Raw genomic sequence first — 13,258 nt, 5'->3', positions numbered from 1 at the left:
TTACTCACTGTAGTGACTAGGAGTACTCATAGTTCATAGTCCTCTTTCCTCCATACGTCCCACCCACCTTCCACCACTAGTATGCCAAGGGCTAATACGTACTAAGAGTAAACAGATATCTAAACGTCCGATGTGTTCAAAGGGGGCTGAGGTGAGGCGCCGAAGGGCGAGGCCTCAGCGGGGTGGTCCCACAACGGAGGCCACACCCCTATACGCTATATTAAATTTGAAGGGGGAGCTCAATTTTTCGCTGCCAAAGGTTCCGGTACCGTACCCATGTTGGGGGACACCCACAAGTATGGAGTAAAGAGGACTATGAGTACCCTAGTCACTACGGTGAGTAAGTTTAATTTCTCAGTCAACACAAAATACATTTTATCTTGTCTAACTGTATGAGCAGCAATCCAATCAACAAAGTATGACAGAGTAAACTCGAATTCAAGTGCTGTAGAGTTTTAAAATGTAAGGTGCATATTGTCTTTTTCCAAGGTGAGTGAAGCTGGTGTTCACAGGCCGCATGTTGGCGGAATCCATGGTCGCTGTAATGATGGAGCTTACTCCCTGGTATTAGCTGGTGGATTCGAAGATGAAGTGGTACGTTCTCAATGGCACTCTGTATTGTAATAAATGACATGTCAATATGCGAATTACTGTTTTGAAGAGGATCTAGCTGTTTAAAGTAAATACCTTTTGCATACTTCTCTTCAGTCAATCAGGGTTATTCAAACACAGAGAGGCCACCCTGGTGGGGTCAAAGGAAGGCTACAACTTGTGGCCAGAAGGGCTCAGATCAATCATGTTTAAGTAACATCCCATGGAGTAATGCCGAGAATTGAGTAATCTGGATCACAAGAATGTCAAACTTGGATTACCAAAGTAAAATAAACGACATCATTGAACATTTGATCATTTCTAGTTTAACAGAGTACTCCTACGAAATGTATATGTATCCCTGTAGGGCTGGCCTTGCATGATTCTCTATATTCCCATCAATAGAAAGTAGTACCTAGAAACATGGTCCCAACTAGTAGTACTGTATTTGCTTTTTTAGTACACATTTTGATTTGCCATAGATGTATTTGTCCTCTTTTCTTTGAAGCAGAATGATGTTCTGTATTTTATATTCCAATTCAAAACATGGCCTGAGATGCTTCTTATTTTAGAAAATCCATAGAAATAACTGTAATGATGTATGGTGATTTCAGGGGTTGCACAGGGTACCCTAGAAACATTTGGGGATTGCTATGTTGATATAAAGGGGCAGGCAAACACACCAGGAGGACAAATTAGAAAAAAGAACAGCCACATTAAATAAGACCAATGTTACAGGAAGAAAAGGCAGATCAATATGGTGACCAGGAAGGGATGGGAACCATGTACTAGAGAAACAATGAGGAATCCCACTAGGGGTGTACACTGGTTAGACTTTAGGCTCAATACCTCTGTGCAAGTTACTCTTACAGGCACCACACCCTGCAAACCCATGGAAGGGGGCAGTAAGAGTGGCTTCTGAATTTGGCCCCTAGGACACAAACAAGGAGTGTACTTACACATGTGTGGGTGTGCGCACGCGTGCGTGTGTGCCCATCCTTCCATCCAGCTGGAACATACAGTGGATGCCTTCTGTTTCAAAAGAAAGCAGCACACTGTTATAAGAAATATACCATAAACTGTAGGAAGGTAAGAGACTTCCTCATAGGGTATAGGAGCCAATTGCTGTGCAAAGGAATACACAGAGGCACAGGTGTGCACACCACAAAGCGTTTTCCAGACACTAAGAGATCCAAAAGGGAAACAAGAATTCAGAACAGAAAAGCAGGGACTAGGAATGCAGAGAACACTAGCAGAGAACTGGCACAAGGTACCAGAGGCAAGTAAATGGTACAAGGCAAGGGAGCAGTGTACAAGATAAATGAATGTAGGTTACAAAAGCTGGTTACAATACTGCACTGGAAGAACACAAACCATACAAGGCAAGACTGTGGAACACAGGACTAGAGCTAAAGGAAAAGGTGCAAACAGAAGCAAGAGAAAAGGAGCCTAACAAAAGCAAGGTAAAGCTTGAGACTAAATAAACGTGAAAGAGCAAGAGACGGCAGAGCAGGGAGTTCAGAAGGAGACTGAAGGGAAACCACACAAGTAACAGAGACTGGAAACCGCAGGCACAGTGTTACTCACCGGTGAGATGAGTGCGTAGAACCGGGGAGTATCCAAAACCCAGGAAGTTGCTTGAAGAGCTTTGCGTAGGGCCTCTACCCAAGCCTCTTCTCTGTGAGGGAATGAGACCTTCAAAATGATATGACCACTTGCTGTAATTAACCAGACAAGGGGACTGACTGATCACCAAGAAGGGCGGGGGGAAAGCGCACCGCCACGAACCAGGCTGTAAAGGAAAGAACAACAAGTCAGTAATACAAAGGTAACACTTGTCCCCTGTAAGCCTTACTAATTGATGGAATACCTGAGCTTTTTCCCCCCATAGAATGGAAGAATGGCAGCAACCCGGGAATCACCTAGGAATATAACAAGACTTAGCACCTAACTGGTTTAAACTATGACACAATTCATGAGATGGACAGGATCTTACCAGTGGAGAAGGACTGAAGGATTTGAGTAGTTCAGAACACAACGACAGGGATAAAATAAGAAAAAGGTAAATGTTAGTAGGATACTAATACCCGGGCGGCACGAGGGTCGCACTGGATTCGGGATGGTGCACAGCTGCAGAGCGTCCGTGAGTGCACAGGAAAAAACAGGTTAAATCCAAACGTTCCGTTCGTGAAGCAAAAAGTCTTACCACTGATGAACGAAGAATGATGATAACAACCAGTCGGGATGGCAGTTCCAGGTAAGGTAAGTTGAAGGCAGGTTAGGTCTGGCACGATGAAGAACAACCAGTCGGGATGGCAGTTCCTGAGATAGGTAAGTCGAAGGCAGGCAAGGTCTGGTACACTAGCGGACAGGGACTAAGGCAAAAGCGTGTAGAAGAGAAGTCCGGAAGAAAACAGGATTTCGGTACACTTGCAGGCGAAAACAAAGACAAATCTTTTTCTAGCGGGGTCCGTGGAAGCAAAAACAGGTTCGGTACACAGGAAGGCAGTTCAATAAGGGTAATCCAAATAGCGGGTCCAGTAAACAATCCGAGTTGAATCCGTAAGAAACAAAAGAGGTTTGGCAATCGAAGAAGGAACTTCTAAATGCCGGGAGTAGCTGTAAACAGGAGCGGCGTCCTGGCTGCCTCCACGGACTACATCAGTGAGCGAGGCGGGGCAAGCCAACGCGAGGCTCTACCGGCAAACTACCTCACGGAGCCCGGTTTTCTGGGGAGTGTAGTTTTCGAGTTGCTAACTTCCACGGCAGCTGCCATCGTGCATAGAATGGGGCAGCATGATGCCGTATCCTTTTGGGGAGCGCTACGAACCTCCTAACCTTTCTGGTAGCTGCACTGGGAAACCGTAGTGCTAGGGATGCAGGTGGCCGGGTTTTGCACACAAGACGAGGTGAACGTCGACCCATAACACACAGAGCACAATAAGCTTGGGTTAAGGGCTGGAGGGACATATCTTAAAGGGAAGGAGAAAATATACTGGCAGCAGGCAGAGAGGGGAGGACTGAACCAGCAGGGAATGCGCTGTGGAAATTAGAGCAAGGCAACACAGGAGCAGGGATCAGACACAGGCAAGGCACAAGGCAGAATGCTCAGCAAAGCAAATAGTGATTCCAAATGGGTCCCAGCTGCACAAGGTTTAGAATACAGTGCAGAAACAGGGAGCTTAAGTGTGTGGCAGCTTATAAATAGTGCTAGCAGGGAGGAAGCCAGGGTGGCGCTGTATGATTGTGCTGCACACAAGCAGTCACGTGTGTTTAATGGAAATCCCTAGCATGGACTTTTGGAGCAGTGGGTCTGTTCCAGTGCTGACAAACTCAAGGAAATTCTTTTATAGAAACAAAAGCACAGTCATTGCAGTGAAATGTGAGTGCTGCACTTCATTAAAATGTATATTTCTGATGTTTGTTAATCATCTGCTTAGAATCACATGCTGTGCACAGTCCGACATCCAGGGGTCACTGCGGAGTATTGCATCTTGTTTTTCGAAAGTCAAAAAGGGGATGTCGACATAGGCGTGTCTCTAATACAATCCCTATAGTGACGTGTAGTGTACCCAAAATCCCTCACACGTCGAGGTCCCTCAGATTGTTTTGTTTTTTTCCGCCCAGAATACTGGTTGCTTTATGCGGAGCTCGTAAGAGACATTGCCATTATCATTTATTCGGCCCTTGCTCGTTTTGTCAGTTATCGCTAATCCAAACGCCTCCAACCCTCTTTTCACGGCTAAGCAACTTCCCCACCGAGTCAAGATCTTCGACGGTGGTGGTTTCGATGGAGGAGATTCTATCGGCGCTGCCGAACACGTGGCCCGGCCTCGCCGGCCTACACAGTAGGGAGAGTGGGGGTTGTTGTGGACATTTCTGTTTTCTTCTAGAATGCCTTTCTCTTCCCCCCCTTTCCTTTGGGGTCGTTATCAATTACATCCTCAGCTATGGAGAGGACTCCTTTTAGATTTTGCCCTCGTAATGGCAAATTCACGTGGAAGGATAAGCATAAGTGGTGTAACCGCTGCTTACCCCTCGACTGCAACAAGGCCGGCTGTGCGGCCTGTAAACTCCTTCGTCCAAAACGTTTGAAGGACCGCAGGGTCAAGAGGTGGACAGCCTACGCTATGTGAAGGCTGATTCCTCAACCGCCGCCGCCGAATGTGACTTGGGGGACAGTGATAATGCTACCTCCGTATCGGAGGTTGTCGACATCTCTAAGGAGCGCTCCCGCTCCTCCGCGTCTGTCCCCAGCCCCGAAAAGTTCGGCTCACGCCCTACTTATGGGGATGTACACCCCGGCGACGCCGACGACATGAAAAAGTGAAAACTAAACACACAACCCATGGCCCTTCCTCGACTAAGTCGAAGAAGGCCCCAACACCAACGGAGATGCCGAATCTACCGGCAGCCTCCGCCGACCGTAAAGGTCGCCAGCCCTCCCCGCAGCCGCATGCGCGACTAGCGACTGGGCCATCCGCAACTAAGAGCGCTACCACCAAAATGTCAGACGAAACGCCTCGTAAGAGAGCGACCGTCGTCGCGAAAAGGTTCCGGGACCGCCAAAATCCGTTCACGACCAGCCCTCGACGGACAAACTAGTCGTCAAAAGCTTGGCTAGAATAGAGTCTCCACTGACGCTCAAAGACAGACGGCGAAAGAGTCGCCGACACCCGCCTACAAAGCCAGAGAGATGCCGAAACCTATGCCAGAACCTCCCTCCCTCCCCCGTCGAAGGGAAAACCTAAAGATAAATCCCCAGTGTCGGGCCCACAAGAAGGTTTCTCGTGGGCCCGAAGGGGGTATATCCTCCACGCTATGGGAGAGATCTCGACGCCTAGAGGCGGAGGAGCACACCTTTCTGCCACTAGACCGTTCAGGGTTATCCCAGTGGATTATGGAAAGATTTCATTTGTGTATGGACAAACTGAAGAGGACCCACATTTTCACGAAGATGATGAGTGCCTAAATACTGAGGATCTACAAGACCCTGTAGGGGACTTTGAAGAAGACCCAGACATATGTGGACCACAGCCCTGGCAGTCTCCAGGGGCGTCAACAGACCCTGACGTTTTAGATCTGTCTTCTCCTCAGACCACACCGGTCAGAAACCCATCACCTGTGGATGACCAACCCACTTTCAATGCATTGCTACGCAAGGCGGCAGCACATTTTGAAATTGACGCAGGGGAAATTACTTCAGAAGTAGACTTTGTGGAGAAAATAATTAAGGCAAAACCACCTACTAGCCAGGCCATACCCCTTCATGCCTCAGTCAAGAGACGCCTCGTTCCATCTTTATCCACACCTGCATTGGTTAGAGATGTCAACCCAAGAATTGAGAAGCTTTTTAGCCCCTCACCATCGGATCCCTTATATATTAGGGGTCACTCCATACCTGATTCCCTTGTAGTAACCACCACAAGGAAAAGGGCGGGGGTTCCGCTATCTACTAGCGAAGCACCCCCAGACAGGGAAGAGAAGAAGCTTTATGCCTTGGGAAAAGAATTACAACTTCAGCAGATTTCTCCATGCGGTTTGCCAGCAACAATACTTTGCTGGCAAGCTACGCTGATGCCCAATGGGGAATGTTGCGCAAAGGCCTACAAGAAGCTCCTGAGCCCTTACAAACCCATTTGTTAGCCATTGTGACAGAAGGTACTCGGGTAAACCAAAGCATCATTAAGAACACACTAGATGCTGCGGAGACGGCTGGCTGGTCACTAGTCCAGGGGGTACTTCTTAAGTGTCATGTTTGGCTCAGGAACTCAGGTTTCAAGCCAGAAACCCAGGCGTCCCTCATGAACAAACCCCTTGAAGACTCAAACTTGTTTGGTAAGGCGGTTGACGACGCACTGGAAACAGCTAAGAAGGAATTAGAAACTCTAAAGACTCTGGACCAAATCACAAGACCTCCTAAAAAGCAAGGTTACGGCAACGTGTGCTTTTTTCGTGGCCAACGACAAAACCAACAACAACAATACTCCTCAGCAGGCATCTGGTCCTCCACTCAGGGAACCAGTGGACAATATGCTCCGAGAGGACTACGTCGTGGAAAGTGAAGAGGTCGGAGGCCCACTCCCAGAGGCTCCCCGGTTGCCAACTCCCATGCATCTCCGGTCAGGGGCTGGTTAACATCATTCCTACAAGCATGGGAGGGAATTACCACAGTCCGCTTGGTACTGTCAACAATAGCCCACGGTTACTCCATCGAATTCAGTCGGTCCCCTACATTCAGACCCCCAAGGGGAAGATGCCTATCACAGAACACCTCTCCATCCTTCTTCAGGAAGTCGAACTGCTACTGAAAAAAGGAGCAATAGAGGTTGTGCCTCCATCACAGGTAAAGGAGGGTATTTATTCAGTGTACTTTCTTGTACCCAAAAAGGATTTAACCATGCGCCCTGTACTAGATCTTCGCCCAGCGAACAAATTCGTAAAACCTCAAAAATTTTGTATGGTGACTTTGCAGGAGGTAATTCCCCTGCTCACACAGGGGGATTACATGGCAACACTGGACATGAAAGATGCATACTTCCATATTTCAATGTTGCCAGCGCACAGAAAATACCTCAGGTTCATGATAGAAGGCAAACACTATCAGTTCAAAGTGCTACCCTTCGGCACAGGTTGTCCATTCCAGTCTACCCATACCTCGACGACTGGCTCATAACAGGAGATTCTTACGAAACATGCTTCTCAAATACCGAAAAGACTGTAGACCTTTTGTTCCACCTGGGCTTCTCCATCAACGAGAAGAAGTCCAGTCTAGACCCCAGCCAAGTCAAGCAATTCCTAGGGGCTCTAATTCGAACAAAGGACGGCCTCGTCTTCCCCTCCAATGAGAGGGTGCAAAATATGCAGTTTCAGATCCCGCAATATGTAGCCGGTCGAGAGGTGACGGTACACAAAGCCATGCGATTGCTAGGAAAGATGGCGTCATGTATTTATTTGGTACCTCACGCACGCCTGGGCATGCGTCCAATGCAAGAGTGGCTCAACAGCCAGTGGTGTCAGGCCAGCGGACAATGGGACGATCTAGTCGTGGTCTCTGAGGCCTTGGTTCTCTCTCTGCGATGGTGGTCGAAGGAAATCCTCGTGTTGAGGAAACCATTCGCCACCCCCGCAGTGGAAGCCACTCTAACCTCAGACGCATCCCTCACAGGATGGGGGGCTCACCTATCTCATCAGACTGCACACAGATTTTCGACTCTGAGTGTGGCGTCCAAACACATAAACTTGCTGGAACTGCTGGCGGTCTTCAAAGCACTGAAGGCTTTCCAGACACACCTACAAGAGAAAACAGTGCTGGTCCTTACAGACAGCACCAAAGCCATGTACTACCTGAACAAGCAAGGAGGCGCTCACTCTCCAGGACTGTCCAAGCTGTCCCAGAACATCTGGATGTGGGCTATCAGACACAACATGTTCCTGTTATCTCAACATGTACCAGGGGAACTCAATCTTCTGGCAGACAAACTCAGCAGAGACTTCCCTCTGCCCGCAGAGTATGAATGGCGATTACAAGAAGACATCGCCTCCAACGTTTTTGCAGAATGTGGCTTCCCAGAGATCGACCTGTTTTCAACTCTGGAGAACACCCAATGCCAAGATTATGCCTCCAGGTACCCCAAGAACCGCTCCAAGGGGAACGGCCTCTGGATAACATGGCCAGGGAAATTTGTCTACGCTTTTCCCCCCGACTCCCCTTCTCAACAAGATGGTGCACAAGATGCACCAGGAACCAGTTACCATGATACTGGTGGCCCCCATGTGGGCTCGGCAACCTTAGTTCGCTCATCTGATGGAGATGTCACTGTCTCCTCCGGTGAAACTACCCTGCCCGTACAACATGCTGTCACAGTGCAGGCGCCAAACGCTGCACCCATGCCCACAGACCCTGAACTTGGCAGCCTGGCTCCTGAGGTCATAGAATTTGGACATTTGCAGCTCCCACAGACATGCATGGACATTCTTAGAGAGGCAAGAAAACCAAACACTCGTTACTGCTACTCTAGCAAGTGGAAACGGTTTGTTATCTGGTGTAAGTCAAAGGGCATCCTACAAAAAATTTTCTATACCTGACTCACTTGTTGGACTCAGGATTATTCTTTAATTGTATTAAAGTTCACCTAGCTGCACCCTCCCCATACACTACGTCTCAACATAAGGTGTCATGGTGGAAAGTTACAGTTATTAAAGCCTTCATGGAGGGAGTGAAAAGAATTCACTCTCCTATATCTAACCGAGCTCCCGGATGGGACCTGAATGTTGTACTAACCCGGCTAATGGGCTCCCCCTTCGAACCCATGCATAAAGCAACCCTTATGAATCTCACTCTAAAAACTGCTTTCTTGATAGCTATCACCTCCATGTCATGATGCCTACCTCCAAGGAGCCAGGTCCGACCCAGCGACCCCAGAGGCAGGCATCGTTTCCCCCAGGAGAGTGCCAGCGGGCCCAAGCCGGGGCCCTTTGGACGCAGTCCTGGCGCCTTAGGCGCCAGGCTCATGTTGGACCTCTGTCCTGGCGCCTTAGGCGCCAGGCTCATAAAGCTAGACATGTTTTCAAGTGTTTTCATGTGCACTTACCTGATGCAGACCATGCTGCCACATCCAGGCCCTCTTGAGGCCTGGATGGAACTACCTTACCTGTGGGACTACTTTCCACCCGGGTGTGGTCGGGGAAGGATACATACCTGATCAGAGGAAGGATACACACTTGGGACGTCTTCCAAAGCTATTTAAACCGCACCCGATCAGCAACTCACGCTTCGCGTTGTTCTGCTCCTCGCAGCTGGACGCTCACCGTGTCAGCTCCTGCATCTGGACTTCAGCCACGCCTGTCAGCATCCTGGGTCACCTGCAAAGGGAGACAAGAGACCTTACCAGCTAAATCAGCACCACGGAGACATCACTGACGATCCTGAAAGGGAAGACATTATTTTTAAAAGCATTTCGTTACGATCGCTGCAGTGCTGCATTTCACTCACCTTTCCTGGGTTCCTCCCTCTTCAGCAGCGATCATCCGGATACACAGCCACTTCCCAGAGCCTAGAGAAAAAGACAAGAATAAGAGGTGAGAGAAGGAAGGGAATAAGACTTACCTCATTTCATTTCGGGTCTTGCCGCTTCCAGGCATTTTCCGGACCCCGGACCCTATGGGGAAAAAAGACATTGAATGAGCGTATGCAAAGTCAGTTCCCGAGAGCTCATCCAGAACTAACCTGCCATTTACTGGAACTGGAACTGCACGTTTCACTTCGGGTCGGTGCCATATCTCCGGCATTCCGAACCCCGGCCCCTAAGGGGAAAAAAGACATAAACATTAACGCTTGCTGCAAAAAGACAATGAACATTATTATTAAGCTTGGACTTTTGAACTTGCAACAGAACTTTTACAGAGCCTTACCTGAATAGTCAAGCTTACCTGAACTCCCATCAATCCTCAATCCAGTGAAGTAACTGGGTTTCAACGCGCCCCTGCATCAGAAGCAGGATGGAGAGCTCATCCTTCCTGACCCTAAGGTGAGACTTCACGGGGAATCGTGGAAGGGTATCGTGGAGGGTTGGAAGAGAGTGGGAGGCTTGATCATAACTCAGTCAGTAGGTAATACTCCCTTTTCACGCACAGGGGAATATTCCTGCGAGCCGGAGAAGCCAGAGTAGAGGGCCCTTCTTGTCCATCTTCAGAGTCCTGCGCTTCACCATTGAAGAAGCATCAGCACTCGAAGCCAGACCTGCGCCTCCGTGGGAATCAGGTGAACGTTACACTCCATTAGGAGAGTGATTGAACTACAAGCGCTCTCTATACTAGATCCCTTTGTAACAATTCACTAAGATAAGGTGGTTATACGCTCACACCCTAGGTTTGCACCAAAGTTAATTTCAAAATTCCATGTCAACTAGTCTATAGAACTACCAACGTTCTTTCAAAACCCATCAAACCTGGGAGAAAAAAGCCTGCACACACTTGATGTTTGCAGAGCGGTCATGTTTTATATGGAAAGAACTAGACCACTGAGAAAGACTAATCAGTTCTTTGTCTCGGTGGCGGCAGGAAGAGAGGAGATGTACTTTCCAAATCCACTATATCTAGATGGATTGTCCAATGCATCACTCTCTGTTACACTCTTGCTAGAGAGAACTGCCCTTCAAGCCGTAAGCACATTCTACTCGAGGCACTGGGGCATCCATAGCATTCATTGCAAATGTTCCCCTTGAGTCAATTTGCAAGGCGGCAACCTGGAGTTCTGTACACACCTTTAAAAAAAAACTATTGTCTAGATGCCCATTCTAGATCTGATTCCTTTTCTCTACTGTTCCTTCTTACAACCCACCTCCAACTCCGGGTACTGCTTGTTAGTCTATGCACACCATGTGATTCTAAGCAGATTAACAAACATCAGAAGACATGCTTTACTTACCGTAAACGCATTTCTGATGGTTGTATCTGCTTAGATTCACATGTGCCCACCCTTCCTCCCCACTCGGATGGAAGGAACATAGATGTCTTATTACTTTCTCTCTTTTCTGTACTGACTCACGTTGTCACAGGTTTCCTCCTTTCTCACCTGTTTTCGCTTCTTGATGGATTCCGTCGTAGAAGTTCTCTTCATTATGGTTCGGGTCTTGTACAGGCCCGCTCGGCCGTCTTCAGCTTCCAGTGTTCGTTCACTTCTTGTCCGGGACCGATATCGAACTCCAGGAAATCCAGGAATAAGTAGGGGAAGAAGCACTCGGAGACGGTGCACGTATTACAGGAGAAGGTGGGGTAGAAGGAGAGGATAGAATTAAGCAGGGGTCTGGGAACCAGGAAAACAGCAAAGTTCCGAAAAGGCGAACTACGGAGCACACGTCTAGCCACAGCTAACAGTAGCGTTGATACGCGCGGAAGCGCGGGGGTCTGGCTAATTTATTGAGTGTGCTGCAATGAACGTGAAGACCGGTAGGCAGCGCTCAGTGTTGCGGCCATGTTGGTAGTACAACAGAGTGTAAGCCCCGACGTGACAAGGACCAGGAGGCCCAGAAGGGGAGTATCCGATGGGTCATGACAGCATGCCTCCTCCGAAACCCCGTCCCGCCAGATTTGCCCGGGTGTACGAGGTGGAACCTTCGGAGTAACCTGGGGGTATTCAAATTGGAGATGGGTTCCCAAGTGCGTTCACTGGGTGGATATCCCTTCCATTCCACCAGGTACTGTAGCTGACCAAGTTTATATCTGGAGTCACATATCCGGGAGACTTCATATTCCAGTTGGTCATTGACTAGGACAGGACTAGGTCTAAGGTTAGTCCGAGAAGTCTGGATGTATGGCTTTATTAGAGATGTATGAAAAACTGGATGGATCCTCTTCCAGGAATCTGGCAGTTTGAGGCGGAAGGCCACTGGGTTGATGATTTCTTTTATAGGAAAAGGTCCATAATATCGGGGAGCCAGTTTATTTGGCCGTAGATGTCGAGGCAGCAGTTTAGAAGATAACCATACCTTATCGCCTACTACGTAGGAGGGTCCTGGTCTTACCTTTGAATCCGCATAATGTTTGGTCTGATTCCGGGCTCTTTCTAGCTGTTCTTTGGCTTCCCTTTGTACATTGATGAGTGTTTCAATCCAGGAATCGACTGTAGGAACCGGTGTAGGATGGGGGAGAACCGAAGGATGAAACCCTTGGCTACAGAAGAAGGGACTGGTTTTTACAGCCGAGTGGTCTGAGTTATTATAGGCAAACTCAGCCACAGAAATCAAAAGGGACCAATCATCCTGGACCTTGGTGGCAAAACATCGAGGATATTGTTCTAAGGTTTGATTCACACGTTCAGTAGCTCTGTTGGTTTGGGGATGATAGCCTGAGGAAAGAGCGCGTAGAATTCCTAATATTCGACAAAGGTGTTTCCAAAACTGAGAGATGTACTGAGGTCCTCTGTCTGATATTATCTTGGAAGGAAGACCATGAAGCCGGAATGTATGTTCCAGGAAAATTCCAGCAAGTTCTGATGAGGATGGTAGTTTATACAGAGGTGTAAAATGAGCCAAATGAGTGAACAAGTCAATGGTGACCATGATAGTCGTGTATCCCCTGGAAGGTGGTAATTCCACAATGAAGTCTGTAGCGATGAATTCCCAAGGGCTTGTTGGTAGTGTAGGCTGTAGTAGGAGACCCGCCGGTCTCTTGTTATCATGTTTGTTCTGGCTACAGACAGAACAGGTTTGGACGTACAGCTTTACATCAGTCTTCATTCTAGGCCACCAGAATAGCCTTTGTATGAGACGGAGGGTATTGGTAACGCCACGATGTCCAGAGTGAAGAGTATTGTGGCAAAGGTTTATTGTCCTTTGTTGTACTTTCTGTGTGGGAATGACTAAAGCATTATCTATGAACAAATATCCGTCCTTGGTTTTCAGATCCCATTGATTCTTCCTTGAAATGTTCTTCCAGAGTTCGGAGGACTGAGTTTGCAAGCACATTTCTTCCAGGAGACTGATTGCGTGAGCTACAAATATCGTATGGGGAAACATCTTAGGGAATGTCCGGTCTTCGGGAGGTTCGTAATCAGGACATTGAGATAGAGCGTCAGCAATTATGTTCTGCGTTCCAGGAACGTGGTGAATCTGGATCTGGTATTGGGCAAAGAAGAAGGCCCAACGGGCTTGACGGCTATTTCTAC

General features: G+C 48.2%; 1 protein-coding gene across 2 annotated transcripts in view; it reads left to right on the top strand.

Moving 5' to 3' along the window:
• The window catches only part of UHRF2 (ubiquitin like with PHD and ring finger domains 2), a 1,897,232-nt gene that overhangs the window by 1,047,148 nt on the left and 836,826 nt on the right, over window positions 1-13,258 (top strand). For both annotated transcript variants that reach the window (XM_069625927.1, XM_069625926.1), the window contains exon 9: window positions 490-594. In XM_069625927.1, coding sequence (XP_069482028.1) covers window positions 490-594 — 105 coding nt within the window. The remainder of the gene's footprint in view (window positions 1-489; window positions 595-13,258) is intronic.

The sequence above is a fragment of the Ambystoma mexicanum genome, chromosome 6p, assembly GCF_040938575.1.
Source record: "Ambystoma mexicanum isolate Mex_15411 chromosome 6p, UKY_AmexF1_1, whole genome shotgun sequence".
In the NCBI taxonomy this organism is placed as follows: domain Eukaryota; kingdom Metazoa; phylum Chordata; class Amphibia; order Caudata; family Ambystomatidae; genus Ambystoma; species Ambystoma mexicanum.
Note: the sequence above shows the minus strand (reverse complement) of the source record. Positions and strands in the feature narration are given on the sequence as shown.